Raw genomic sequence first — 25,944 nt, forward strand, 5'->3', positions numbered from 1 at the left:
CACATCAATGGAACAGCCCAGTAATGAACCGCGCTCAAGCGCCCTCCGGATGATTCCGTAGAGGTCGGCAGGTGACTTGTGAAGGTCGTACATCTCGGTCACCCCTCCTGTGAAATCCTCAAAACCCTCTGAGGTGCTGCCTCCTGTGAGTGACTCATAACATCCATTCAACCTGGAGAGAGAGGGCAACGGGGGAGAGGGGGGGGAGGGTAGTAAGGGGGAAGAGTTAGTGAGGGGAAGGGATAGTGAGGGGGAGGGGGCAGGGAGGGGGAAAGGGAGGAGGGGAGAGAGAGAGGGGAGGGTAGTGAGAAGGGGTAGTGAGGGAGAGGGGCGGAGAGGGAGGAGTGTGGAGGGTAGTGAGAGGGGGGTAGTGAGGGGAGGGGAGAGAGGCGGAGAGAGATAGGGGAGAGAGAGGAGAGGGTAGAGAGAGGGGGTAGTGAGGGGGAAGGGGAGGGGGAGAGAGAGGGAGAGAGGGGGGTACTGAGGGGAAAGGGGTAGTGAAGGGGAAGGGGTAGTGAGGGGGAAGGAACAGAGAGGGGGAGAGGGGCAAGAGAGAGGGGAGGGTAGTGAGGGGGAGTGGGGAGAGAGAGGGGTAGAGAAGGGGAGGGGGAGGGGAGGGGTTTTTGAGCAGGTTGCCCTGGAGCTTATTGCGGATGAGGGTTGAAAATGAGGCTTGAGGGATGAGTACTGAGTGTTGAGGGTGAAGGGCCACCAATGTTCATTCACTTGGTGAGGGTCAAGGTTGAGGTTTGTCATTGAGGGTTGAGTGTTGAGGGATGAGGTCTGAGGGACTGAGGTTGGAAGGAGGTTGGGAGTGGAGTGGAGCTGCCAAACTCTCACCTTCATAGGCTGTCTCGAGCAGGTTGTTCCAGAACTCGTTGGGAGTGAGGGTTGAGGTTCGAGGAGGGGTGGAGGGTTGAGTGCTGATAATTGAGGAGTAGGGGTTGAGGGAAGATGGTTGAGGATCTGAGGCATTGAGGATGGACAGCTGCCAATGGACACACACTTGGCATCAGCTTTCCCGTTGAGGGATTGAGGGTGGAGGGACACTCACTTGGCAAAGGCTTTCCCGTTGAGGGATTGAGGGTGGAGGGACACTCACTTGGCATCAGCTTTCCCGTTGAGGGATTGAGGGTGGAGGGACACTCACTTGGCAAAGGCTTTCCCGTTGAGGGATTGAGGGTGGAGGGACACTCACTTGGCATCAGCTTTCCCGTTGAGGGATTGAGGGTGGAGGGACACTCACTTGGCAAAGGCTTTCTTGAGCATGGCTCTCCAGAACTCATTGTGGGTGAGGATTGAGGAATTGAGGGTTGAGGGAAGAGTTGATAGTTTTATGGTGGAGGGCCGCCGGGGCACACTCACTGACGTAGATTTTCAAACAGGGCGCTCTAGGGTTGAGAGAAGGGTTAAGGACGAGAGTTGAGGGATTGAGTGTTGAGGATGAAAGTTGAGGGAATGAGGGTTGAGGGTGGAAGGGTGCTAGTGGACACTCACTCGGTGTAAACTCTCCCACGGAGGGAGCTGCAGAATTCATTACGGGTGAAGGTTGATATTAAGGGTTTGAATGTGGAGGGATTGTGTGTTGAGGGATGAGGATTGAGGGACTGATGGTGGAGGTGAGGGAGGGCATGTGTTGAAGGTAGAAGGGCACCGGCAAACAATTGGCATCGCTCTCCTGAGGAGGGCACTCCAGAATTCATTGTGGGTTAAGGTCTAGATAGAGGGATTGTTGATGGATGAGTTTGAGGAATTAGGATGGAGGGTGAGGGAGGTTGAGTGTTGAGAGTGGAGGGATGAGGGGTGAGGGTGCATGTTGAGGGTGGAGGGGCACTAACTTGGCTTTCTCAAGGTGGGAGCTCCAGAGTCATCGTGGGTGAGGGTTGAGGTTGACGTTGCTTGAATGTTGAGGGAAGAGGGTTGAAGGAGGTTGAGGGTGGAGGGACACTCACTTGGCGTAGGCTTTCTCGAGGAGAGCGCTCCAGAACTCGTTGTGGTCAGCCGAGTGCAAGAAGACCAACTGTCCGTCTTTCACCGGGAGGCGGTCATCAATCACCACGTCCACCCACTCCCCGAACTGCCAGAACTGTGAGAGAGGAACACCGTCACCGACCTGCCCTCATCCCTCCCTCACCTACTCTCCCCTCATCCCTCACCTACCCTCCCCTCATCCACGTCCACCCACTCCCCAAACTGTCAGAACTGTGAGAGAGGAACACCGTCACCGACCTGCCCTCATCCCTCCCTCACCTACTCTCCCCTCATCCCTCACCTACCCTCCCCTCATCCACGTCCACCCACTCCCCAAACTGTCAGAACTGTGAGAGAGGAACACAGTCACCGACCTGCCCTCGTCCCTCCCCTCATCCCTCACCTACCCTCCCCTCATCCCTCACCTACTCTCCCCTCATCCACGTCCACCCACTCCCCGAACTGCCAGAACTGTGAGAGAGGAACACCGTCACCGACCTGCCCTCATCCCTCCCTCACCTACCCTCCCCTCATCCCTCACCTCCCCTCCCCTCATCCCTCACCTACTCTCCCCTCATCCCTCACCTCCCCTCCCCTCATCCACGTCCACCCACTCCCCAAACTGCCAGAACTGTGAGAGAGGAACACCGTCACCGACCTGCCCTCATCCCTCCCTCACCTACCCTCCCCTCATCCCTCACCTACCCTCCCCTCATCCCTCACCTACTCTCCCCTCATCCCTCACCTACCCTCCCCTCATCCACGTCCACCCACTCCCCAAACTGCCAGAACTGTGAGAGAGGAACACCGTCACCGACCTGCCCTCATCCCTCCCTCACCTCCCCTCCCCTCATCCCTCACCTACCCTCCCCTCATCCCTCACCTACTCTCCCCTCATCCACGTCCACCCACTCCCCGAACTGCCAGAACTGTGAGAGAGGAACACCGTCACCGACCTGCCCTCATCCCTCCCTCACCTACCCTCCCCTCATCACTCACCTCCCCTCCCCTCATCCCTCACCTACTCTCCCCTCATCCCTCACCTACCCTCCCCTCATCCACGTCCACCCACTCCCCAAACTGCCAGAACTGTGAGAGAGGAACACCGTCACCGACCTGCCCTCATCCCTCCCTCACCTACCCTCCCCTCATCCCTCACCTACCCTCCCCTCATCCCTCACCTACTCTCCCCTCATCCCTCACCTACCCTCCCCTCATCCACGTCCACCCACTCCCCAAACTGCCAGAACTGTGAGAGAGGAACACCGTCACCGACCTGCCCTCATCCCTCCCTCACCTACCCTCCCCTCATCCCTCACCTACCCTCCCCTCATCCCTCACCTACTCTCCCCTCATCCCTCACCTACCCTCCCCTCATCCACGTCCACCCACTCCCCAAACTGTCAGAACTGTGAGAGAGGAACACAGTCACCGACCTGCCCTCGTCCCTCCCCTCATCCCTCACCTACCCTCCCCTCATCCCTCACCTACTCTCCCCTCATCCACGTCCACCCACTCCCCGAACTGTGAGAGAGGTACACCGTCACCGACCTGCCCTCGTCCCTCCCCTCATCCCTCACCTCCCCTCCCCTCATCCCTCACCTACTCTCCCCTCATCCCTCTCCTACTCTCCCCTCATCCCTCACCTACCCTACCCTCATCCCTCACCTACTCTCCCCTCAACCACGTCCACCCACTCCCCGAATTGCCAGAACTGTGAGAGGTACACTGTCACCGACCTGCCCTCATCCCTCCCCTCATCCCTCACCTACCCTCCCCTCATCCCTCACCTACTCTCCCCTCATCCCTCACCTACCCTCCCCTCAACCATGTCCATCCACTCCCCGAACTGCCAGAACTGTGACAGAAGTACACAGTCACCGACCTGCCCTCATCCCTCACCTACTCTCCCCTCATCCCTCACCTACCCTCCCCTCATCCCTCACCTACTCTCCCCTCATCCCTCACCTACCCTCCCCTCAACCACGTCCACCCACTCCCCGAACTGCCAGAACTGTGAGAGAGGAACACCATCACCGACCTGCCCTCGTCCCTCCCCTCATCCCTCATCTACCCTCCCCTCAACCACGTCCACCCACTCCCCGAAATGCCAGAACTGTGAGAGGAACACCGTCACCGACCTGCCCTCATCCCTCCCCTCATCCCTCACCTACCCTCCCCTCATCCCTCACCTACTCTCCCCTCATCCCTCACCTACTCTCCCCTCATCCCTCACCTACTCTCCCCTCATCCCTCACCTACCCTCCCCTCAACCACGTCCACCCACTCCCCGAACTGCCAGAACTGTGAGAGAGGAACACCATCACCGACCTGCCCTCGTCCCTCCCCTCATCCCTCACCTACTCTCCCCTCATCCCTCATCTACCCTCCCCTCAACCACGTCCACCCACTCCCCGAAATGCCAGAACTGTGAGAGAGGAACACCGTCACCGACCTGCCCTCATCCCTCCCCTCATCCCTCACCTACCCTCCCCTCATCCCTCACCTACTCTCCCCTCATCCCTCACCTACCCTCCCCTCATCACTCACCTACTCTCCCCTCATCCCTCACCTACCCTCCCCTCAACCACGTCCACCCACTCCCCGAACTGCCAGAACTGTGAGAGAGGAACACCGTCACCAACCTGCCCTCATCCCTCCCCTCATCCCTCACCTACTCTCCCCTCATCCCTCACCTCCCCTCCCCTCAACCACGTCCACCCACTCCCCGAACTGCCAGAACTGTGAGAGAGGAACACTGTCACCGACCTGCCCTCATCCCTCACCTACCCTCCCCTCATCCCTCACCTACCCTCCCCTCATCCCTCACCTACTCTCCCCTCATCCCTCACCTACCCTCCCCTCAACCACGTCCACCCACTCCCCGAAATGCCAGAACTGTGAGAGAGGAACACCGTCACCGACCTGCCCTCATCCCTCCCCTCATCCCTCACCTACCCTCCCCTCATCCCTCACCTACTCTCCCCTCATCCCTCACCTACCCTCCCCTCATCCCTCACCTACTCTCCCCTCATCCCTCACCTACCCTCCCCTCAACCACGTCCACCCACTCCCCGAACTGCCAGAACTGTGAGAGAGGAACACCGTCACCAACCTGCCCTCATCCCTCCCCTCATCCCTCACCTACTCTCCCCTCATCCCTCACCTCCCCTCCCCTCAACCACGTCCACCCACTCCCCGAACTGCCAGAACTGTGAGAGAGGAACACTGTCACCGACCTGCCCTCATCCCTCACCTACCCTCCCCTCATCCCTCACCTACCCTCCCCTCATCCCTCACCTACTCTCCCCTCATCCCTCACCTACCCTCCCCTCAACCACGTCCACCCACTCCCCGAACTGCCAGAACTGTAAGAGAGGAACACCGTCACCGACCTGCCCTCATCCCTCCCCTCATCCCTCACCTACTCTCCCCTCATCCCTCACCTCCCCTCCCCTCAACCACGTCCACCCACTCCCCGAACTGCCAGAACTGTGAGAGAGGAACGCCATCTCTCAGTGACCCTCCGCCCTTCCTCACTCCCTTCTTCCCTTGTTCTTTATCACCCTCCCATCCCAGATCCCTCAGCGTCACACACCCCCTCGTGAAGCCCCTCCTCACACACTGCCCCCGGTGATACCCACTCCCCCTCGCCCCGCGTACCTGGAAGTGGAAGATCCCACAGTAATGGTGCTGGAACCCCTGTCCGTGCGGAACCACGCGATGCAGAACCTTCTCGTTCAGGGTGAGCGAGGCGATGGCGGCCAGCAGCCAGCAGTCCCCTGGGGAGGAGAACATGTCCTGGGTGTTGGGGACACTCAAACTCTCAAAGTGACCCCTTTTCTCTCTCAACTTGCACAATTAAGTGCTGTTTATTTCCGTCATGTAAGCTCTGTGTAATTTGTGCTGATATCACTTTAAGTCAGCCGTCTCAGCATTGTTGCTACAAAAAGCAAATGTTGATAGCATTTCCACGCCAGGTTTGTCTGTCCTTCAACTTGAAATCAGAGACGACTGGGGCACCGACTCATTCCGAGAATTACAGGCTGTCGTAACAAGGTTAACGCAGTAATTGTGGTGAATTTTAATCCACGTCTAGCCTTTCCAAAATTAAATTAGCAGTAACCATGCATTCATAGAGTACACAACTCCATTAGGCAGAGGACAGAATCAGGCCATTCAGCCCATCAAGTCTGCTCCACCATTCCTCGTGCCTGCTTCATTAACCCTCTCAAGCCCATCTTCCTGCCTTCCCCCATAACCTTTGACACCCTGACTAATCAGTAACCTATCAACTTCCACTTTAAATATATCCAGTGACTCGGCCTCCAAAGCTGTCTACGGCAATGAATTTCACAGGTTTCCTGCTTTCTGGCTGAAGAAATTCCTCACACATCTCTGTTCTAAACGGACACCCCTCTAGTCTCAGTGTGCCCTCTGGTCCTAGACTCCCCCACTATAGGAAACATCCTCTCCACATCCACTCTATCTGTGTCCATCTGGTCCTAGACTCCCCCACTATAGGAAACATCCTCTCCACATCCACTCTATCTGTGTCCCTCTGGTCCTAGACTCCCCCACTATAGGAAACATCCTCTCCATATCCACTCTATCTGTGTCCCTCTGGTCCTAGACTCCCCCAATATAGGAAACATCCTCTCCACATCCACTCTATCTGTGTCCTCTGGTCCTAGACTCTCCCACTATAGGAAACATACTCTCCACATCCACTCTATCTGTGTCCTCTGATCCTAGACTCCCCCACCATAGGAAACATGCTCTCCACATCCACTCTATCTGTGCCCTCTGGTCCTAGACTCCCCCACTATAGGAAACATCCTCTCCACATCGACACTATCTGTGTCCTCTGGTCCTAGACTCCCCCACTATAGGAAACACCCTCTCCACATCCACTCTATCTGTGTCCCTCTGGTCCTAGACTCCCCCACTATAGGAAACATCCTCTCCACATCCACTCTATCTGTGTCCCTCTGGTCCTAGACTCCCCCACTATAGGAAACACCCTCTCCACATCCACTCTATCTGTGTCCCTCTGGTCCTAGACTCTCCCACTACAGGAAACATCCTCTCCACATCCACTCTATCTGTGTCCTCTGGTCCTAGACTCCCCCACTATAGGAAACATCCTCTCCACATCCACTCTATCTGTGTCCCTCTGGTCCTAGACTCCCCCACTATAGGAAACATGCTCTCCACATCCACTCTATCTGTGTCCTCTGGTCCTAGACTCCCCCACCATAGGAAACATGTTCTCCACATCCACTCTATCTGTGTCCTCTGGTCCTAGACTCCCCCACTATAGGAAAAATCCTCTCCACATCCACTCTATCTGTGTCCTCTGGTCCTAGACTCCCCCACTATAGGAAACATCCTCTCCACATCCACTCTATCTGTGTCCTCTGGTCCGTGACTCCCCCACTATAGGAAACATCCTCTCCACATCCACTCCATCTGTGCCCTCTGGTCCTAGACTCCCCCACTATAGGAAACATCCTCTCCACATCCACTCTATCTGTGTCCTCTGGTCCTAGACTCTCCCACTATAGGAAACATCCTCTCCACATCCACTCTATCTGTGTCCTCTGGTCCTGGACTCCCCCACTATAGGAAACATCCTCTCTATCTGTGTCCTCTGGTCCTAGACTCTCCCACTATAGGAAACATCCTCTCCACATCCACTCTATCTGTGTCCTCTGGTCCTAGACTCCCCCACCATAGGAAACATGCTCTCCACATCCACTCTATCTGTGTCCTCTGGTCCTAGACTCCCCCACTATAGGAAACATCCTCTCCACATCCACTCTATCTGTGTCCTCCGGTCCTAGACTCCCCCACCATAGGAAACATGCTCTCCACATCCACTCTATCTGTGTCCCTCTGGTCCTAGACTCCCCCACTATAGGAAACATCCTCTCCACATCCACTCTATCTGTGTCCCTCTGGTCCTAGACTCCCCCACTATAGGAAACATCCTCTCCACATCCACTCTATCTGTGTCCCTCTGGTCCTAGACTCCCCCACTATAGGAAACATCCTCTCCACATCCACTCTATCTGTGTCCATCTGGTCCTAGACTCCCCCACTATAGGAAACATCCTCTCCACATCCACTCTATCTGTGTCCCTCTGGTCCTAGACTCCCCCACTATAGGAAACATCCTCTCCACATCCACTCTATCTGTGTCCCTCTGGTCCTAGACTCCCCCAATATAGGAAACATCCTCTCCACATCCACTCTATCTGTGTCCTCTGGTCCTAGACTCTCCCACTATAGGAAACATCCTCTCCACATCCACTCTATCTGTGTCCTCTGGTCCTAGACTCCCCCACCATAGGAAACATGCTCTCCACATCCACTCTATCTGTGCCCTCTGGTCCTAGACTCCCCCACTATAGGAAACATCCTCTCCACATCGACACTATCTGTGTCCTCTGGTCCTAGACTCCCCCACTATAGGAAACACCCTCTCCACATCCACTCTATCTGTGTCCCTCTGGTCCTAGACTCCCCCACTATAGGAAACATCCTCTCCACATCCACTCTATCTGTGTCCCTCTGGTCCTAGACTCCCCCACTATAGGAAACACCCTCTCCACATCCACTCTATCTGTGTCCCTCTGGTCCTAGACTCTCCCACTACAGGAAACATCCTCTCCACATCCACTCTATCTGTGTCCTCTGGTCCTAGACTCCCCCACTATAGGAAACATCCTCTCCACATCCACTCTATCTGTGTCCCTCTGGTCCTAGACTCCCCCACTATAGGAAACATGCTCTCCACATCCACTCTATCTGTGTCCTCTGGTCCTAGACTCCCCCACCATAGGAAACATGTTCTCCACATCCACTCTATCTGTGTCCTCTGGTCCTAGACTCCCCCACTATAGGAAAAATCCTCTCCACATCCACTCTATCTGTGTCCTCTGGTCCTAGACTCCCCCACTATAGGAAACATCCTCTCCACATCCACTCCATCTGTGCCCTCTGGTCCTAGACTCCCCCACTATAGGAAACATCCTCTCCACATCCACTCTATCTGTGTCCTCTGGTCCTAGACTCTCCCACTATAGGAAACATCCTCTCCACATCCACTCTATCTGTGTCCTCTGGTCCTGGACTCCCCCACTATAGGAAACATCCTCTCTATCTGTGTCCTCTGGTCCTAGACTCTCCCACTATAGGAAACAGCCTCTCCACATCCACTCTATCTGTGTCCGCTGGTCCGAGACTCCCCCACTATAGGAAACATCCTCTCCACATCCACTCTATCTGTGTCCTCTGGTCCTAGACTCCCCCACCATAGGAAACATGCTCTCCACATCCACTCTATCTGTGTCCTCTGGTCCTAGACTCCCCCACTATAGGAAACATCCTCTCCACATCCACTCTATCTGTGTCCTCCGGTCCTAGACTCCCCCACCATAGGAAACATGCTCTCCACATCCACTCTATCTGTGTCCCTCTGGTCCTAGACTCCCCCACTATAGGAAACATCCTCTCCACATCCACTCTATCTGTGTCCCTCTGGTCCTAGACTCCCCCACTATAGGAAACATCCTCTCCACATCCACTCTATCTGTGTCCCTCTGGTCCTAGACTCCCCAACTATAGGAAACATCCTCTCCACATCCACTCTATCTGTGCCCTCTGGTCCTAGACTCTCCCACTATAGGAAACATCCTCTCCACATCCACTCTATCTGTGTCCTCTGGTCCTAGACTCCCCCACCATAGGAAACATGCTCTCCACATCCACTCTATCTGTGCCCTCTGGTCCTAGACTCCCCCACTATAGGAAACACCCTCTCCACATCCACTCTATCTGTGTCCCTCTGGTCCTAGACTCCCCCACTAAAGGAAACATCCTCTCCACATCCACTCTATCTGTGTCCCTCTGGTCCTAGACTCCCCCACTATAGGAAACATCCTCTCCACATCCACTCTATCTGTGTCCCTCTGGTCCTAGACTCCCCCACTATAGGAAACATCCTCTCCAATCCACTCTATCTGTGTCCTCTGGTCCTAGACTCCCCCACTATAGGAAACATCCTCTCCACATCCATTCTATCTGTGTCCCTCTGGTCCTAGACTCCCCCACTATAGGAAACATCCTCTCCACATCCACTCTATCTGTGTCCCTCTGGTCCTAGACTCCCCCACTAAAGGAAACATCCTCTCCACATCCACTCTATCTGTGTCCTCTGGTCCTAGACTCCCCCACTATAGGAAACATCCTCTCCACATCCACTCTATCTGTGTCCCTCTGGTCCTAGACTCCCCCACTAAAGGAAACATCCTCTCCACATCCACTCTATCTGTGTCCCTCTGGTCCTAGACTCCCCCACTATAGGAAACATCCTCTCCACATCCACTCTATCTGTGTCCTCTGGTCCTAGACTCCCCCACTATAGGAAACATCCTCTCCACATCCACTCTATCTGTGTCCCTCTGGTCCTAGACTCCCCCACTATAGGAAACATCCTCTCCACATCCACTCTATCTGTGTCCTCTGGTCCTAGACTCTCCCACTATAGGAAACATCCTCTCCACATCCACTCTATCTGTGTCCTCTGGTCCTAGACTCCCCCACTAAAGGAAACATCCTCTCCACATCCACTCTGTCTGTGTCCTCTGGTCCTAGACTCCCCCACTATAGGAAACATCCTCTCCACATCCACTCTGTCTGTGTCCTCTGGTCCTAGACTCCCCCACCATGGGAAACATGCTCTCCACTTCCACTCTATCTGTGTCCTCTGGTCCTAGACTCCCCCACTACAGGAAACATCCTCTCCACATCCACTCTGTCTGTGTCCTCTGGTCCTAGACTCCCCCACTATAGGAAACATCCTCTCCACATCCACTCTGTCTGTGTCCTCTGGTCCTAGACTCCCCCAGTATAGGAAACATCCTCTCCTCATCCACTCTATCTGTTTCCTCTGGTCCTAGACTCCCCCACCATAGGAAACATTCTCTCCACATCCACTCAATCGAGGCCTTTCAATGTTCAGTAGGTTTCAATGAGGTTCTCCCCCTACCCCATTCTTCTATACTCCATCAAGTCCAGGCCAGGAGCCAACAAATGCTCCACATATCTTAACCCTTTCATTCCTGGGAACATCCTTGTAAACTTCCTCCGCCCCCCTCTCCTGTGCCAGCACGTCCCTTCTTAGCTCAGGGCCCCAGAATTGCTCACAATTCTCTAAATGTGGTCTGGACAAAGGCTCATCTTTAAGAGCGTTTTCGATAGATTCCAATGAGATCCGCGCTTGTTCCTCTAAACGGACGCCCTGCTGTCCTCAGGCTGTGCTCTCTAGTCCTGGACGCAGACGTGACGAAGGGGTGTGACCCAGGCCGAGGCACGGCATCGCGCGGCGTCTTACCTAAGGCCCCCTGGCAGACGTCTGTCCGAGTCGCTCCGTCGATGATAAACTGGGGGTTGTTGCAGATCTCCTGCAAACAGAAAGACACCACAGCTGTCAACCAGAAGGCATGGCTTCGCTCACCCCGACACCGAACGGCTGCCACCACCTTTGGGCTCCCTCTCACAGACTCTTCCTCTCAGAGCCGCTGGTGTTTCGGGCAGCCATGAAGGTCCTCCAGCTCCGTTTCGCTTGACCAGCCGGGGCTGTTGGCCCCGGACCTGGAGGACCGGTGGACCGCTCCAGTCTGACCTCTGCCCTTTGACCCTGGTTGGCGTGGCTGACCCTACCGAGAGCCAAAGCGTAAAGCCAACATCGCTCTGCGGGTCACTGAGGGAGGCCAGCCTCCAAACCCTACGACAAGGTCGTGGACCTCTCGCAGGTGTCGTCTTCTAATTGCTCTCAATATTCATTGACTTTTTTTTTATCTTTCTGCACCGGCCCGCCCTGTTTGGTGCAGTCTTTCACTGACTCCATTGCGTCTGCTTGTATTTACTGCGAATGCCGTCAAGGAAATGGATCTCGGGGCGGTATATGGTGACATGCATGGACTTCAAGTTTCTTTGAGCTTTGGTCCCAACACCCTCAGTGCCCTGACAGGGCCACACACACCTCCCACCGCATCATCCCCCGGGGGAGAACTCCGGGGGCCTGGACCCGGCCCAGTGGGAATCCGAACACAACGATCACGTTTGGCACCACTGGGGTGCCTGGCGACATTGTAAAAGACGTCGCTGAGGCCTAATCTGGAGCAGGGCGTGCAGTCCTGCTCACCTGTCTGCAGGAACAATGGAAAGGGTGCAGAGAAATTCCACAGGGATGTCACCAGGACTTGACCTGAGTTTCAGGCGATGGTTAATTAGGTGAAGACTTTATTCCCTGGGCCGTAGGGGAATGAGGCGAGATTTGACAAAATCACGAGGGATACAGAGTAAATACATGCCGGCTTTTCCCTCACTGAGGTTGGGTGGGACTACAATCAGAGGTCATGGGTTAAGGGTGAAAGGTGAAATGTTTGAGGAGAACCTGAGGGGGGAGCTTCTTCGCTCGGAGAGGTGCGAGAGTGGAACGAGCTGTCAGCACAAGTGGTGGATGCAGGTTCGATGGCAGCATTGGAGAGAAGTGTGGATGGGAGGGGTATGGAGGGCTATGGTCCAGATGTAGGATATTGGGGCCAGGCAGATAAATAGTTCGGCAGAGACTAGATGGGCCGAAGGGCCGGTTTCCGTGCTGCGGTGCTCTCTGACCCCACGACGTACATCCAGAAGTTCTAAACACAAGAGATTCTGCAGATGCTGGAAATTCAGAGCAGAATGCACACAAAATGCCAGTGGGCCACCACTCCCCGTGTGTGACCTGGACCGAACTGGGGAGGGGGAAGGTGTTCCCGAAGCCCTGCCGCGTTCCGATTTCCCAGTCACACTCACCCCAGGTCTCTTCCAGCGAATCCCATAGGTCTTCGACGACTTCGGTCCGAGCTCCTTGAACCCGATGATGGAGGGGCCGGGGGGGAAGTGGACATCCTCGAACATCACCCCTCGGCTGAGGCAGTCATCTCGGAGAGTCTGAAAGTCCTGCCCAAGGTACTTGAAGGCCTGATCGTGCCTGCCCACCCCAAGTTCCTTCTGCCTCTGTCTGCAGACACGGCTGGCCATGCCGCAGTACATTTCTGCGGTGAGCCGGTGCGGGCACAGGGCGGGAAACGGTGGTCAGCCACAGGCGGGTCCGAGCTGGGAGCAAAGTAAAATCAGACACGTCAATCCACGGGGTAAAGAGAGTCACAGAGAAACACACACAATACTTTTATATGCCTAAATAAAAAATATATCTGTATGAAAATCAAATCAAATCCAAATCAAGTTCAATTATCATTCAACCGCACATGAATATAACCAAACGAAACAGCGTTCCTCTGAGGCTGAGGTGCAAAACACACACAGCACGTTTAAAATAGCTAGCAAAAAAAAAACAACAGCACAAAAAAACAACACAAAAAAACAACAGCACAAAAAAACAGCACAAAAAGAACAACACAAAAAAGCACAAAAAACAACACAAAAAAAACCCCCAGAAAACAACAGCACAAAAAAAACACAAAAAAAACAACAGCACAAAAAAAAACACAAAAAAAGCACAAAAAACAACAGCACAAAAAAAACCACAAGACCCTGAGCAAAGTGTCCCGCACATTGATGGTACGGTTCCCGGCAGAGTGCAGGTGCACGCAATCCAGCCTGTTGTTCCACCGACCGAACACTGGAGGGCAGCATGTAGCGGAGCGGCCGGCCCCCACCCGAGCACGACACCTCCTCCGGCGTCCCCTCACCTGGACCGCAGCAGCGGGCAAGCCCTTGGCTCGAGGCCTAGCAGTCAATACGATGGAGGCTATGCAGCTTCCCCACCAAACAAGGGAAACAGACCTGCATCATCTCACATTGTCATTGTCTAACCAATTCTTGCGATCGCCAGAGCAACGTCCCAGAGAAATGACCTATGGTTACACTTCATACTGCTTTCGCACACCAACTCCAAAAGGAGAGTCCAACACAGAAACACCCACGCTATTCTATTAACCAAAATAAAAAAAGACATTTGCATAAAAAAATATTTTAAGAACTATATAAGCATATAGTTAAAATCCTGAGGAACTTGGCTGGTAAGGTGGACAATGCCTATCTGTAACTCCCTGAGCTAGTGCACTAATCTTTTTTAATCAGAATAAATTTTATTCATCATAACATTTACACTCAGAGCATCTCGATAAGCACAACAGGTCGAATCTCGAATTGACTGCGAGCACACTGGCTCGTTAATGCAAATGAGTAACCAGCCAATCACGTGGCAGCATCTCAATGCATAAAAGCATGCAGACATGGCCAAGAGGTTCAGTTGTTCAGGCCAAACATCAGACTGGGGAAGAAATGTGATCTAAGAGACTTTGACCGTGGAATGCTCGCTGAAATCAGACAAAGCGGTTTGAGTATCTCAGAAGCTGCTGATCTCCTGGGATTTTCACACACAACAGTCTCCAGAGTTTACAGAGGAAGGTACAAGAGAAAAAAACACTCAGTGAGCAGCAGCTCTGTGGCTGAAAACGCCTCGTTAATGAGAGAGGTCAGCGGAGAATGGCCAGACTGGTTCAAGCTGACAGGAAGGCAACAGTAACTCAAATAACCACACGTTACAACAGTGATGTGCAGAAGAGCATCTCTGAACGCACAACACGCCAAACCTTGAAGTGGACGGGCTACAGCAGCAGATCACGGACATACACTCAGTGTCCACCGAGTGTTTATTCAGGGTGAGCTTCACTATGTAACTGTACAGAGTCACTGTTTATTCAGGGTGAGGGAGGGTCACTATGTAACTGTACAGAGTCACTGTTTATTCAGGCTGAGGGTCACTCACTGTGTAACTGTACAGAGTCACTGTTTATTCAGGCTGAGGGTCACTCACTGTGTAACTGTACAGAGTCACTGTTTATTCAGGGTGACGGTCACTCACTGTGTAACTGTACAGAGTCACTGTTTATTCAGGGCGAGGGTCAATCACTGTGTAACTGTACGGAGTCACTGTTTATTCAGGGTGAGGGTCACTCACTGTGTAACTGTACAGAGTCACTGTTTATTCAGGGTGAGGGTCACTCACTGTGTAACTGTACAGAGTCACTGTTTATTCAGGGTGAGGGTCACTGTGTAACTGTACAGAGTCACTGTTTATTCAGGGTGAGGGTCACTCACTGTGTAACTGTACAGGGTCACTGTTTATTCAGGCTGAGGGTCACTGTGTAACTGTACAGAGTCACTGTTTATTCAGGGTGAGGGTCACTCACTGTGTAACTGTACAGAGTCACTGTTTATTCAGGGCGAGGGTCAATCACTGTGTAACTGTACGGAGTAACTGTTTATTCAGGGTGAGGGTCACTCACTGTGTAACTGTACAGAGTCACTGTTTATTCAGGGCGTGGGTCACTCACTGTGTAACTGTACAGAGTCACTGTTTATTCAGGGTGAGGGTCACTGTGTAACTGTACAGGGTCACTGTTTATTCAGGGTGAGGGTCACTGTGTAACTGTACAGAGTCACTGTTTATTCAGGGTGAGGGTCAGTCACTGTGTAACCGTACAGAGTCACTGTTTATTCAGGGTGAGGGTCACTGTGTAACTGTACAGGGTCACTGTTTATTCAGGGTGAGGGTCACTGTGTAACTGTACAGAGTCACTGTTTATTCAGAGTGAGGGTCACTCACTGTGTAACTGTACAGAGTCACTGTTTATTCAGGGTGAGGGTCACTCACTGTGTAACTGTACAGAGTCACTGTTTATTCAGGCTGAGGGTCACTCACTGTGTAACTGTACAGAGTCACTGTTTATTCAGGCTGAGGGTCACTCACTGTGTAACTGTACAGAGTCACTGTTTATTCAGGGTGAGGGTCACTGTGTAACTGTACAGAGTCACTGTTTATTCAGGCTGAGGGTCACTCACTATGTAACTGTACAGAGTCACTGTTTATTCAGGGTGAGGGTCACTCACTGTGTAACTGTACAGAGTCACTGTTTATTCAGGGTGAGGGTCACTCACTGTGTAACTGTACAGAGTCACTGTTTATTCAGGCTGAGGGTCACTCACTGTGTAACTGTACAGAGTCACTGTTTATTCAGGCTGAGGGTCACTCACTGTGTAACTGTACAGAGTCACTGTTTATTCAGGGTGAGGGTCACTGTGTAACTGTACAGAGTCACTGTTTATTCAGGCTGAGGGTCACTCACTGTGTAACTGTACAGAGTCACTGTTTATTCAGAGTGAGGGTCACTCACTGTGTAACTGTACAGAGTCACTGTTTATTCAGGGTGAGGGTCACTCACTGTGTAACTGTACAGAGTCACTGTTTATTCAGGGTGAGGGTCTGTGTAACTGTACAGAGTCACTGTTTATTCAGGGTGAGAGTCACTGTGTAACTGTACAGAGTCACTGTTTATTCAGAGTGAGGGTCACTCACTGTGTAACTGTACAGAGTCACTGTTTATTCAGGGTGAGGGTCACTCACTGTGTAACTGTACAGAGTCACTGTTTATTCAGGGTGAGGGTCACTCACTGTGTAACTGTACAGAGTCACTGTTTATTCAGGGTGAGGGTCACTGTGTAACTGTACAGAGTCACTGTTTATTCAGGGTGAGAGTCACTCACTGTGTAACGTACAGGGTCACTGTTTATTCAGGGTGAGGGTCACTCACTGTGTAACTGTACAGAGTCACTGTTTATTCAGGGAGAGGGTCAATCACTGTGTAACTGTACAGAGTCACTGTTTATTCAGGCTGAGGGTTACTCACTGTGTAACTGTACAGAGTCACTGTTTATTCAGGCTGAGGGTCACTCACTGTGTAACTGTACAGAGTCACTGTTTATTCAGGCTGAGGGTCACTCACTGTGTAACTGTACAGAGTCACTGTTTATTCAGGGAGAGGGTCACTCACTGTGTAACTGTACAGAGTCACTGTTTATTCAGGGTGAGGGTCACTCACTGTGTAACTGTACAGAGTCACTGTTTATTCAGGCTGAGGGTTACTCACTGTGTAACTGTACAGAGTCACTGTTTATTCAGGCTCAGGGTTACTCACTGTGTAACTGTACAGAGTCACTGTTTATTCAGGGCGTGGGTCACTCACTGTGTAACTGTACAGAGTCACTGTTTATTCAGGGTGAGAGTCACTCACTGTGTAACTGTACAGAGTCACTGTTTATTCAGGCTCAGGGTTACTCACTGTGTAACTGTACAGAGTCACTGTTTATTCAGGGTGAGGGTCATTGTGTAACTGTATAGAGTCACTGTTCATTCAGGGTGAGGGTCACTGTGTAACTGTACAGAGTCACTGTTTATTCAGGGAGAGGGTCAATCACTGTGTAACTGTACAGAGTCACTGTTTATTCAGGCTGAGGGTCACTCACTGTGTAACTGTACAGAGTCACTGTTTATTCAGGGTGAGGGAGGGTCACTGTGTAACTGTACAGAGTCACTGTTTATTCAGGGTGAGGGTCAATCACTGTGTAACTGTACAGAGTCACTGTTTATTCAGGGTGAGGGTCACTCACTGTGTAACTGTACAGAGTCACTGTTTATTCAGGCTGAGGGTCACTCACTGTGTAACTGTACAGAGTCACTGTTTATTCAGGCTGAGGGTCAATCACTGTGTAACTGTACAGAGTCACTGTTTATTCAGGCTGAGGGTCACTCACTGTGTAACTGTACAGAGTCACTGTTTATTCAGGGTGAGGGTCACTCACTGTGTAACTGTACAGAGTCACTGTTTATTCAGGGTGAGGGTCACTCACTATGTAACTGTACAGAGTCACTGTTTATTCAGGGCGAGGGTCACTCACTGTGTAACTGTACAGAGTCACTGTTTATTCAGGCTGAGGGTCACTCACTGTGTAACTGTACAGAGTCACTGTTTATTCAGGGTGAGGGTCACTGTGTAACTGTACAGAGTCACTGTTTATTCAGGGTGAGGGTCACACACTGTGTAACTGTACAGAGTCACTGTTTATTCAGGGTGAGGGTCACTGTGTAACTGTACAGAGTCACTGTTTATTCAGAGTGAGGGTCACTCACTGTGTAACTGTACAGAGTCACTGTTTATTCAGGCTGAGGGTCACTCACTGTGTAACTGTACAGAGTCACTGTTTATTCAGGGTGAGAGTCGCTTTGTAACTTTACAATGTCACTGTTTAGTTAGGAGACCGTCTTTCACTGTGACTGTATACAGTCACCATCTATTTCCAGGTGAGGTTCATTCTGTAACGTTACAAAGACACTGTTTGTTCAGGGTGAGAGTCACTGTGTAAACGTTGGATTAAAGATGACTTGTCACGTGTGCATCGAACAGTGAAACACATGCATGAATGACCAGCTCCATCCAAAGAGCAGTCTGCCTGTGTCGCACACTCAGCTCAGCCACACGTCTTTGGAGGTCCGGGGGAACAGGGAGAACATACAAGCTCCTCACAGGACATGATTTTCACCTGGCTAACTGACACGCCCACATTTACACAGGCTCAGTTAGGGAAATTTTATTTGAGGTAAGATCCAGCACTTCGCTTAACCAGCTCACAAGCTGTATAGGAGTTTTAAAAAGCCCCACATTCCTCGCCAGGGGTGTGAAGCAAGGCACGCCCGGGGAAAGTGCAGCGTGGGAGGTGAAGGCAGTTTCTGGAGGGAACTCCCAGGCTCAGGATTGAGGAGGGTGTGGCGGAAGGTAGAGTGGGTAGGAGGAGTTAGTCATGAGATTGGAATTGGAGAATTGCAGGGTGTGGCACACTGTTACACCAACAGCAGCCCAGGTTCAAATCCCGCCATTGTCCAAAATACCACACAGCATAGGAGCAGAATTAGGCCCAGAGCCTGCTCGCCATTTCATCATGGCTGATCCATTTCCCTCTCAGCCCCAATCTCCTGCCTTCTCTCCATATCCCTTCATGCCCTGACTAATCTTGAACCTATCAACTTCCTGAAATTGACCCACTGACTTGGCCTCCACAGTAACCCAGGCAACGAATTCACCAGATTCACCACTCCCTAGCTAAAGAAATTCCTCCTCATCTCCGTTCTAAACAGAAGCCCTCTATTCTGAGGTTGTACCCTCTGGTCCTAAACTCCCCAACATTGGAAACATCCTTTCATCCACTCTATCTGTACCCTCTGGTCCTAAACTTCCCAACATTGGAAACATCCTTTCATCCAGAGACAGAGAAGCAGTTTCAGCGACAGGTTACTATCGATGCAATGCTCCTCAGACAGGATGAAGAGGTAAATACTCCCCAATGCCATTAGGCTTTACAATTCTACCGCCAGGACTTAAGAACTTTTTAAAAGCTATTATTAATGCTTTTTGAGATAGTGATTTAGATGCATATCATATTTTTTACTGAGTTAAGTATTGTATGTAATTAGTTTTGCTACAACAAGTGTATGGGACATTGGAAAAAAGTTGAATTTCCCCATGGGGATGAATAAAGTATCTATCTATCTATCTAGACTCCCCCACTATAGGAAACATCCTCTCCACATCCACTCTATCTGTACCCTCTGGTCCTAGACTCCCTCACTACAGGAAACATCCTCTCCACATCCACTCTATCTGTGCCCTCTGGTCCTAGACTCCCCCACTATAGGAAACATCCTCTCCACATCCACTCTATCTGTGCCCTCTGGTCCTAGACTCCCCCACTATAGGAAACATCCTCTCCACATCCACACTATCTGTGTCCTCTGGTCCTAGACTCCCCCACTATAGGAAACATCCTCTCCACATCCACTCTATTTGTGTCCTCTGGTCCTAGACTCTCCCACTATAGGAAACATACTCCCCACATCCACTCTATCTGTGTCCTCTGGTCCTAGACTCCCCCACTATAGGAAACATCCTCTCCACATCCACTCTATCTGTGTCCTCTGGTCCTAGACTCCCCCACTATAGGAAACATCCTCTCCACATCTACTCTATCTGTGTCCTCTGGTCCTAGACTCCCCCATTATAGGAAACATCCTCTCCACATCCACTCTATCTGTACCCTCTGGTCCTAGACTCCCCCACTACAGGAAACATCCTTTCCACATGCATTCTATCGAGGCCTTTCACCATTCAATAGGATTCAATGAGGTCACCCCCAATTCTTCTAAACTCCAGTAAGTAGAGGCCCAGAGCCGTCAAACATTCCTCATATGACATGCCTGTCAATCCCAGAATCATTTCATGAACCTGGTGGAGAATAATCTCCATCATACACCCCTCGAAGTTTGTATCTTCTCTTCATGACCGGTTTCCTCCGGGTGCTCTGGTGTCCTCCCACATTAAAAAAAAAAGACGGTTTAATTGGTCACAATTAACCTCCTAGTGACCAATTAATTGGGTGTTTGGATTCATCAGGCTGGAGGACCTACTGAATGTTGAAAGGACTAGACAGGGTGGATGTGGAGAGGATGTCTCCTATGGTGGGGGTATCCAGAACTAGAGGGCACAGCTTCGAAATTGAAGGGCCGACCTTTTAGAACAGAGGTGAGGAGGAATTTTTTTTTATACAGCAGTAAATCTGTGGAATGCTCTGCCACAGACTGCGGTCTAGGCCAAGTCTGTGGGTATATTTAAGGTGGCAGCCGATCACCTCCTGATCGTTCGGGACATCAGAGTATCAGAAGGCAGGTGTGTGGGGTCGAGTGGGATCCGGGATCAGCCATGATGGAGTGGCGGAGCAGACTCGATGGGCTGAATAGCCTAGATCTGATCCTATGTCTTATGGTCTTGTGCTGTATCTCTAAATAAAATAGAATTCTACAAGGGCTCTCCTCTCTGAAACATTCTGAGGTTTGAGATTATCAAACCCTGTAACAAGTAAATTTATTATCAACGTACATATATGTACATATATATTTGTATGTATATATATATATATATATATATATGTACATATACAAACGTATATGTCACCGTATCAGACACGGAGGTTCATTTTCTTGCAGGCATTCAAGTAGAACAAAGAAATACAACATTATCAGTGAAAAACTACCCACAAAGACCGACAACCAACATGCAAAAGACAAACCGTAAATACAAAAAACATAATGTTAATTGTAAATAAATCAATAAATAAATGATACTGAGAATACGAGTTGTCGAGATCTTTGAAAGTGAGTCTGTAGGTTGTGGAATCAGTTCAGTGTTGAGTTGAGTGAAGTTATCCACACCGGTTCAGGAGCCGGATGGCTGAGGGGTAATAATTGTTTCTGAACCTGGTGGTGTGAGTCCTGAAGCTCCTGTACCTTCTGCCTGATGGTTGAGGGTAATAATTGTTCCTGAACCTGTGGGTGTGAGTCCTGAAGCTCCTGTACCTTCTATCTGATGGTTGAGGGGTAATAACTGTTTCTGAACCTGGTGGTGTGAGTCCTGAGGCTCCTGTAACTTCTACCTGATGGTTGAGGGTAATAATTGTTCCTGAACCTGGTGGTGTGAGTCCTGAGGCTCCTATACCTTCTACCTGATGGTTGAGGGGTCATAACTGTTTCTGAACCTGGTGGTGTGAGTCCTGAAGCTCCTGTACCTTCTGCCTGATGGTTGAGGGGTCATAACTGTTTCTGAACCTGGTGGTGTGAGTCCTGAAGCTCTTGTACCTTCTGCCTGATGGTTGAGGGTAATAATTGTTCCTGAACCTGTGGGTGTGACTCCTGAGGCTCCTGTAACTTCTATCTGATGGTTGAGGGGTCATAACTGTTTCTGAACCTGGTGGTGTGAGTCCTGAGGCTCCTGTACCTTCTGCCTGATGGTTGAGGGGTCATAACTGTTTCTGAACCTGGTGGTGTGAGTCCTGAGGCTCCTGTACCTTCTGCCTGATGGTTGAGGGGTCATAACTGTTTCTGAACCTGGTGGTGTGAGTCCTGAGGCTCCTGTAACTTCCACCTGATGGTTGAGGGGTCATAACTGTTTCTGAACCTGGTGGTGTGAGTCCTGAGGCTCCTGTACCTTCTGCCTGATGGTTGAGGGTAATAATTGTTCCTGAACCTGTGGGTGTGAGTCCTGAAGCTCCTGTACCTTCTGCCTGATGGTTGAGGGGTCATAACTGTTTCTGAGCTTGAGGGTCCTGTACCTCCTGCAGAAGAGAGAATAGCCTGGCTGGGGGGGGGTCTTTGATGATGGATGCTGCTTTCCTGCGACAATGCTCCTTACAAGTGTGTTCAGTGGTGGGACTCGTGATGGACTGAGCTGTATCCACTACTTTTCGTTTTAGTTATGATGCATTAATTACATTGGTGTTTCCATACCAGGCCATGATACAACCAGACAGGATACTCTCAACATCCCAACTGTTGCAGTTTATCAAAGTTTTCGACGACAGGGCGAAACTTTGCAAACTTCTAAGGGGGTAGAGGCACCGTCGTACCTTTGCTGGGCCTGGACGTTGAGAGGGAGAGAGGGAGGGAGGTGGTTGTTGTGGCACCGCTCGGCCAGATTTTCAGTCTCCCTCCTGTGTGCTGATTCATCGCCAGCTTCGATTCGGCCCGCGACGGTGGTGTCGTCAGCAGACTTGAACACGGCATTGGAGCTCTTTCTTCAAGCAGGCCCGATGAGGATCTGAAAGGCGACGGGGAGAGCTGCAGGCAGCCGTCAAGGCACGGCTGAAGACACGAGGGCTGGCTGTGACTCCTCCGCCCCACGCAGATGGAGGCCCGGCGTAAGGATAAAGTGCTGACGTTGCGGCCAGACGACGGTTAACAACGTCCAGGCGAGGGTGGTTTGCAGACCGTGTGCAGTCAGTCCAGGCAAGAGCGTCTTTGAAGAGCGTAACTTCCCTTTCGCACAGCAGGAGGCGGAAACCATTTCAGTTCACAGAGATGAGATAAAGATGCAGCCGCACCAACCAAGAGACAATGGGAGGGCGTCCGGGAGCGAGGTAGATCAGCTGATTGAGAGGTGTCGCGGCGACAATCTGGTAAAACCAAAGAGCTGATCGTGGGCTTCAGAAGAGGGAAGATTAATGATTAATAGAGGGTCAGAAGAGGGAAGACACACCAGTCCTCACACAGGGATCAGAGGGGGAAAGGGTGAGCAATTTGTAGTTTCTGGGTGTCACTATCTCCGAGGATCCACCCTGGACCCAACATATCGACGCGGCCACAAAGAGGGCCCGACAATGGCTGTTTCTTCAGGAGTTTGAGGAGATTTCGTTTGTCACCAAAGACTCTCGCAGATTTCTCCAGATGTACCGTGGGGAGCCTTCTGACTGGCTGCATCACCGTCTGGTATTGGGGTGGGTGGGGGCCACTGGACAGGATTGAAATAAGCTGCAGAGAGTTGTAAACTCTGTCAGCTCCATCACGGGCACCAGCCTCCGTAGTATCCAGGACATCTTCAAGGAGCGATGCCTCAAAGAGGCAGCGTCCATCATTAAGGACCCCCATCACCCAGGACATGCCCTCTTCTCATTGCTACCATCAGGGAGGAGGTACAGGAGCCTGAAGACACACACTCAGCGATTCAGGAACAGCTTCTTCCCCTCTGCCATCAGGGAGGAGGTACAGGAGCCTGAAGACACACACTCAGCGATTCAGGAACAGCTTCTTCTCCTCTGCCATCAGGGAGGAGGTACAGGAGCCTGAAGACACACACTCAGCGATTCAGGAACAGCTTCTCCCCCTCTGCCATCAGGGAGGAGGTACAGGAGCCTGAAGACACACACTCAGCGATTCAGGAACAGCTTCTTCCCCTCTGCCATCAGGGAGGAGGTACAGGAGCCTGAAGACACACACTCAGCGATTCAGGAACAGCTTCTTCCCCTCTGCCATCAGGGAGGAGGTACAGGAGCCTGAAGACACACACTCAGCGATTCAGGAACAGCTTCTTCCCCTCTGCCATCAGGGAGGAGGTACAGGAGCCTGAAGACACACACTCAGCGATTCAGGAACAGCTTCTTCCCCTCTGCCATCAGGGAGGAGGTACAGGAGCCTGAAGCCACACACTCAGCGATTCAGGAACAGCTTCTTCCCCTCTGCCATCAGGGAGGAGGTACAGGAGCCTGAAGACACACACTCAGCGATTCAGGAACAGCTTCTTCCCCTCTGCCATCAGGGAGGAGGTACAGGAGCCTGAAGACACACACTCAACGATTCAGGAACAGCTTCTTCCCCTCTGCCATCAGGGAGGAGGTACAGGAGCCTGAAGACACACACTCAGCGATTCAGGAACAGCTTCTTCCCCTCTGCCATCAGGGAGGAGGTACAGGAGCCTGAAGACACACACTCAGCGATTCAGGAACAGCTTCTTCCCCTCTGCCATCAGGGAGGAGGTACAGGAGCCTGAAGACACACACTCAGCGATTCAGGAACAGCTTCTTCCCCTCTGCCATCAGGGAGGAGGTACAGGAGCCTGAAGACACACACTCAACGATTCAGGAACAGCTTCTTCCCCTCTGCCATCAGGGAGGAGGTACAGGAGCCTGAAGACACACACTCAGCGATTCAGGAACAGCTTCTTCCCCTCTGCCATCAGGGAGGAGGTACAGGAGCCTGAAGACACACACTCAGCGATTCAAGAACAGCTTCTTCCCCTCTGCCATCAGGGAGGAGGTACAGGAGCCTGAAGACACACACTCAGCGATTCAGGAACAGCTTCTTCCCCTCTGCCATCCGATTTCTGAACGGACACTGAACCCATGAACACTACTTTCTGTTCTTTTTTTTCAATCTTTATAATTTGTTAATAATATATTATTATGATTAACAGTATATTTTATGTATTACGCTGCACTGCTGGCAGAAAACAACAAATTTCATGACATACACTCAGTAGCCACTTAATGGGGGGGGGCACCTGTACACCTGCTCGTTAATGCAAATATCTAATCAGCCAATCACGTGGCAGCAACTCAAAGCTTAAGAGCACGCAGACACGGCCAAGAGGTTCAGTTGTTGTTCAGACTAAACATCAGAAACGGGGAAGAAATGTGATCCGAGTGACTTTGACCCTGGGATGATTGTTGGTGCCAGATGGGGTGGTTCGAGTATCTCAGAGACTGCTGATCTCCTGGGATTTTCGGATTTTCATCCACAGCGGTCCCCAGAGTTTACAGAGGTTGGTGTGGGAAACAAATTTAAAATACCCAGTGAGCTGCAGTTCTGTGGGCGAAAACGGCTCGTTAACGAGAGGGGTCGCAAGAGAACGGCCAGACTGGGTCAAACTGACAGGAAGGTGACAGTAACTCAAATAACCATACGTTACAACAATGGCTGCAGAAGAACATCTCTGAACGCACAACATGTCGACCCTTGAAGTGGACGGGCTACAGCAGCAGAAGACCATGAACATACACTCAGTGTCCACTTTATTAGGAACTGAAGGTATCTAATAAAGTTGCCGCTGGGCGTATATGTACTTTGATAATAAATTTCCTTTGACTTTGAGGTACGGTGTGCAATTCTGGTCACAGAAGAAGATTCAGATTCATTAATCACACGTACGTCAAAGTTCAAAGTTCATTGCCAAAGTATATAACCTTGAGACTCGTCTGCTTACAGGCGGGCACAAAGCAAAGATACCCTACAAAACCCATTAAAAGACAGAAACGGTCCAACAGCCAATGCCGATACGTACTCGTGGGCAGCACCGGTGCCATTGCCAACATCAAATCGCACAGTGAAGTGTGCCGTTTGCGTCAACCACCAACATGCCCCGGGGGGGTGGGGGGGGGCTGCCCGCTAGCATCGCCAATCCAGATGCTAGACCAGACAACGGCCGCAAATCAAGCCCCACTCGCACCCTCCCACCTGCCCCTCTCTCTCTCACACACACACACACACACAGGCAGGCCTCCAACCCCCGGTCAGGCCGTCTCCTGACATCCAGCATGGGTTGAAGCCGGAGAGGGCGCAGAAACGGTTCAAGGGTGGACCTTAGGGCACGAGCTGATAAGGAGAGTCTGGCCCCATTGCCAGCAACACACAGGATGCTGGAGAAACTCAGCAGGTCAACGCACAATATGATTTGATTATCA

The 25,944-nt window shown here is 51.6% G+C and overlaps 1 protein-coding gene across 3 annotated transcripts in view; it reads right to left on the bottom strand.

Moving 5' to 3' along the window:
- LOC140717713 (calpain-1 catalytic subunit-like) overlaps positions 1-25,944 on the bottom strand; it is a 75,480-nt gene that overhangs the window by 43,574 nt on the left and 5,962 nt on the right. For all 3 annotated transcript variants that reach the window (XM_073031392.1, XM_073031391.1, XM_073031389.1), the window contains exons 2-6: positions 12,838-13,140; positions 11,372-11,441; positions 5,635-5,753; positions 1,953-2,086; positions 4-172 (exon numbers count right to left, since the gene is read on the bottom strand). In XM_073031392.1, the coding sequence (XP_072887493.1) occupies positions 4-172; positions 1,953-2,086; positions 5,635-5,753; positions 11,372-11,441; positions 12,838-13,077 (732 nt within the window). In that variant the 5' untranslated portion in view covers positions 13,078-13,140. The remainder of the gene's footprint in view (positions 1-3; positions 173-1,952; positions 2,087-5,634; positions 5,754-11,371; positions 11,442-12,837; positions 13,141-25,944) is intronic.

This window comes from Hemitrygon akajei, chromosome 28, assembly GCF_048418815.1.
Source record: "Hemitrygon akajei chromosome 28, sHemAka1.3, whole genome shotgun sequence".
Taxonomy (NCBI): domain Eukaryota; kingdom Metazoa; phylum Chordata; class Chondrichthyes; order Myliobatiformes; family Dasyatidae; genus Hemitrygon; species Hemitrygon akajei.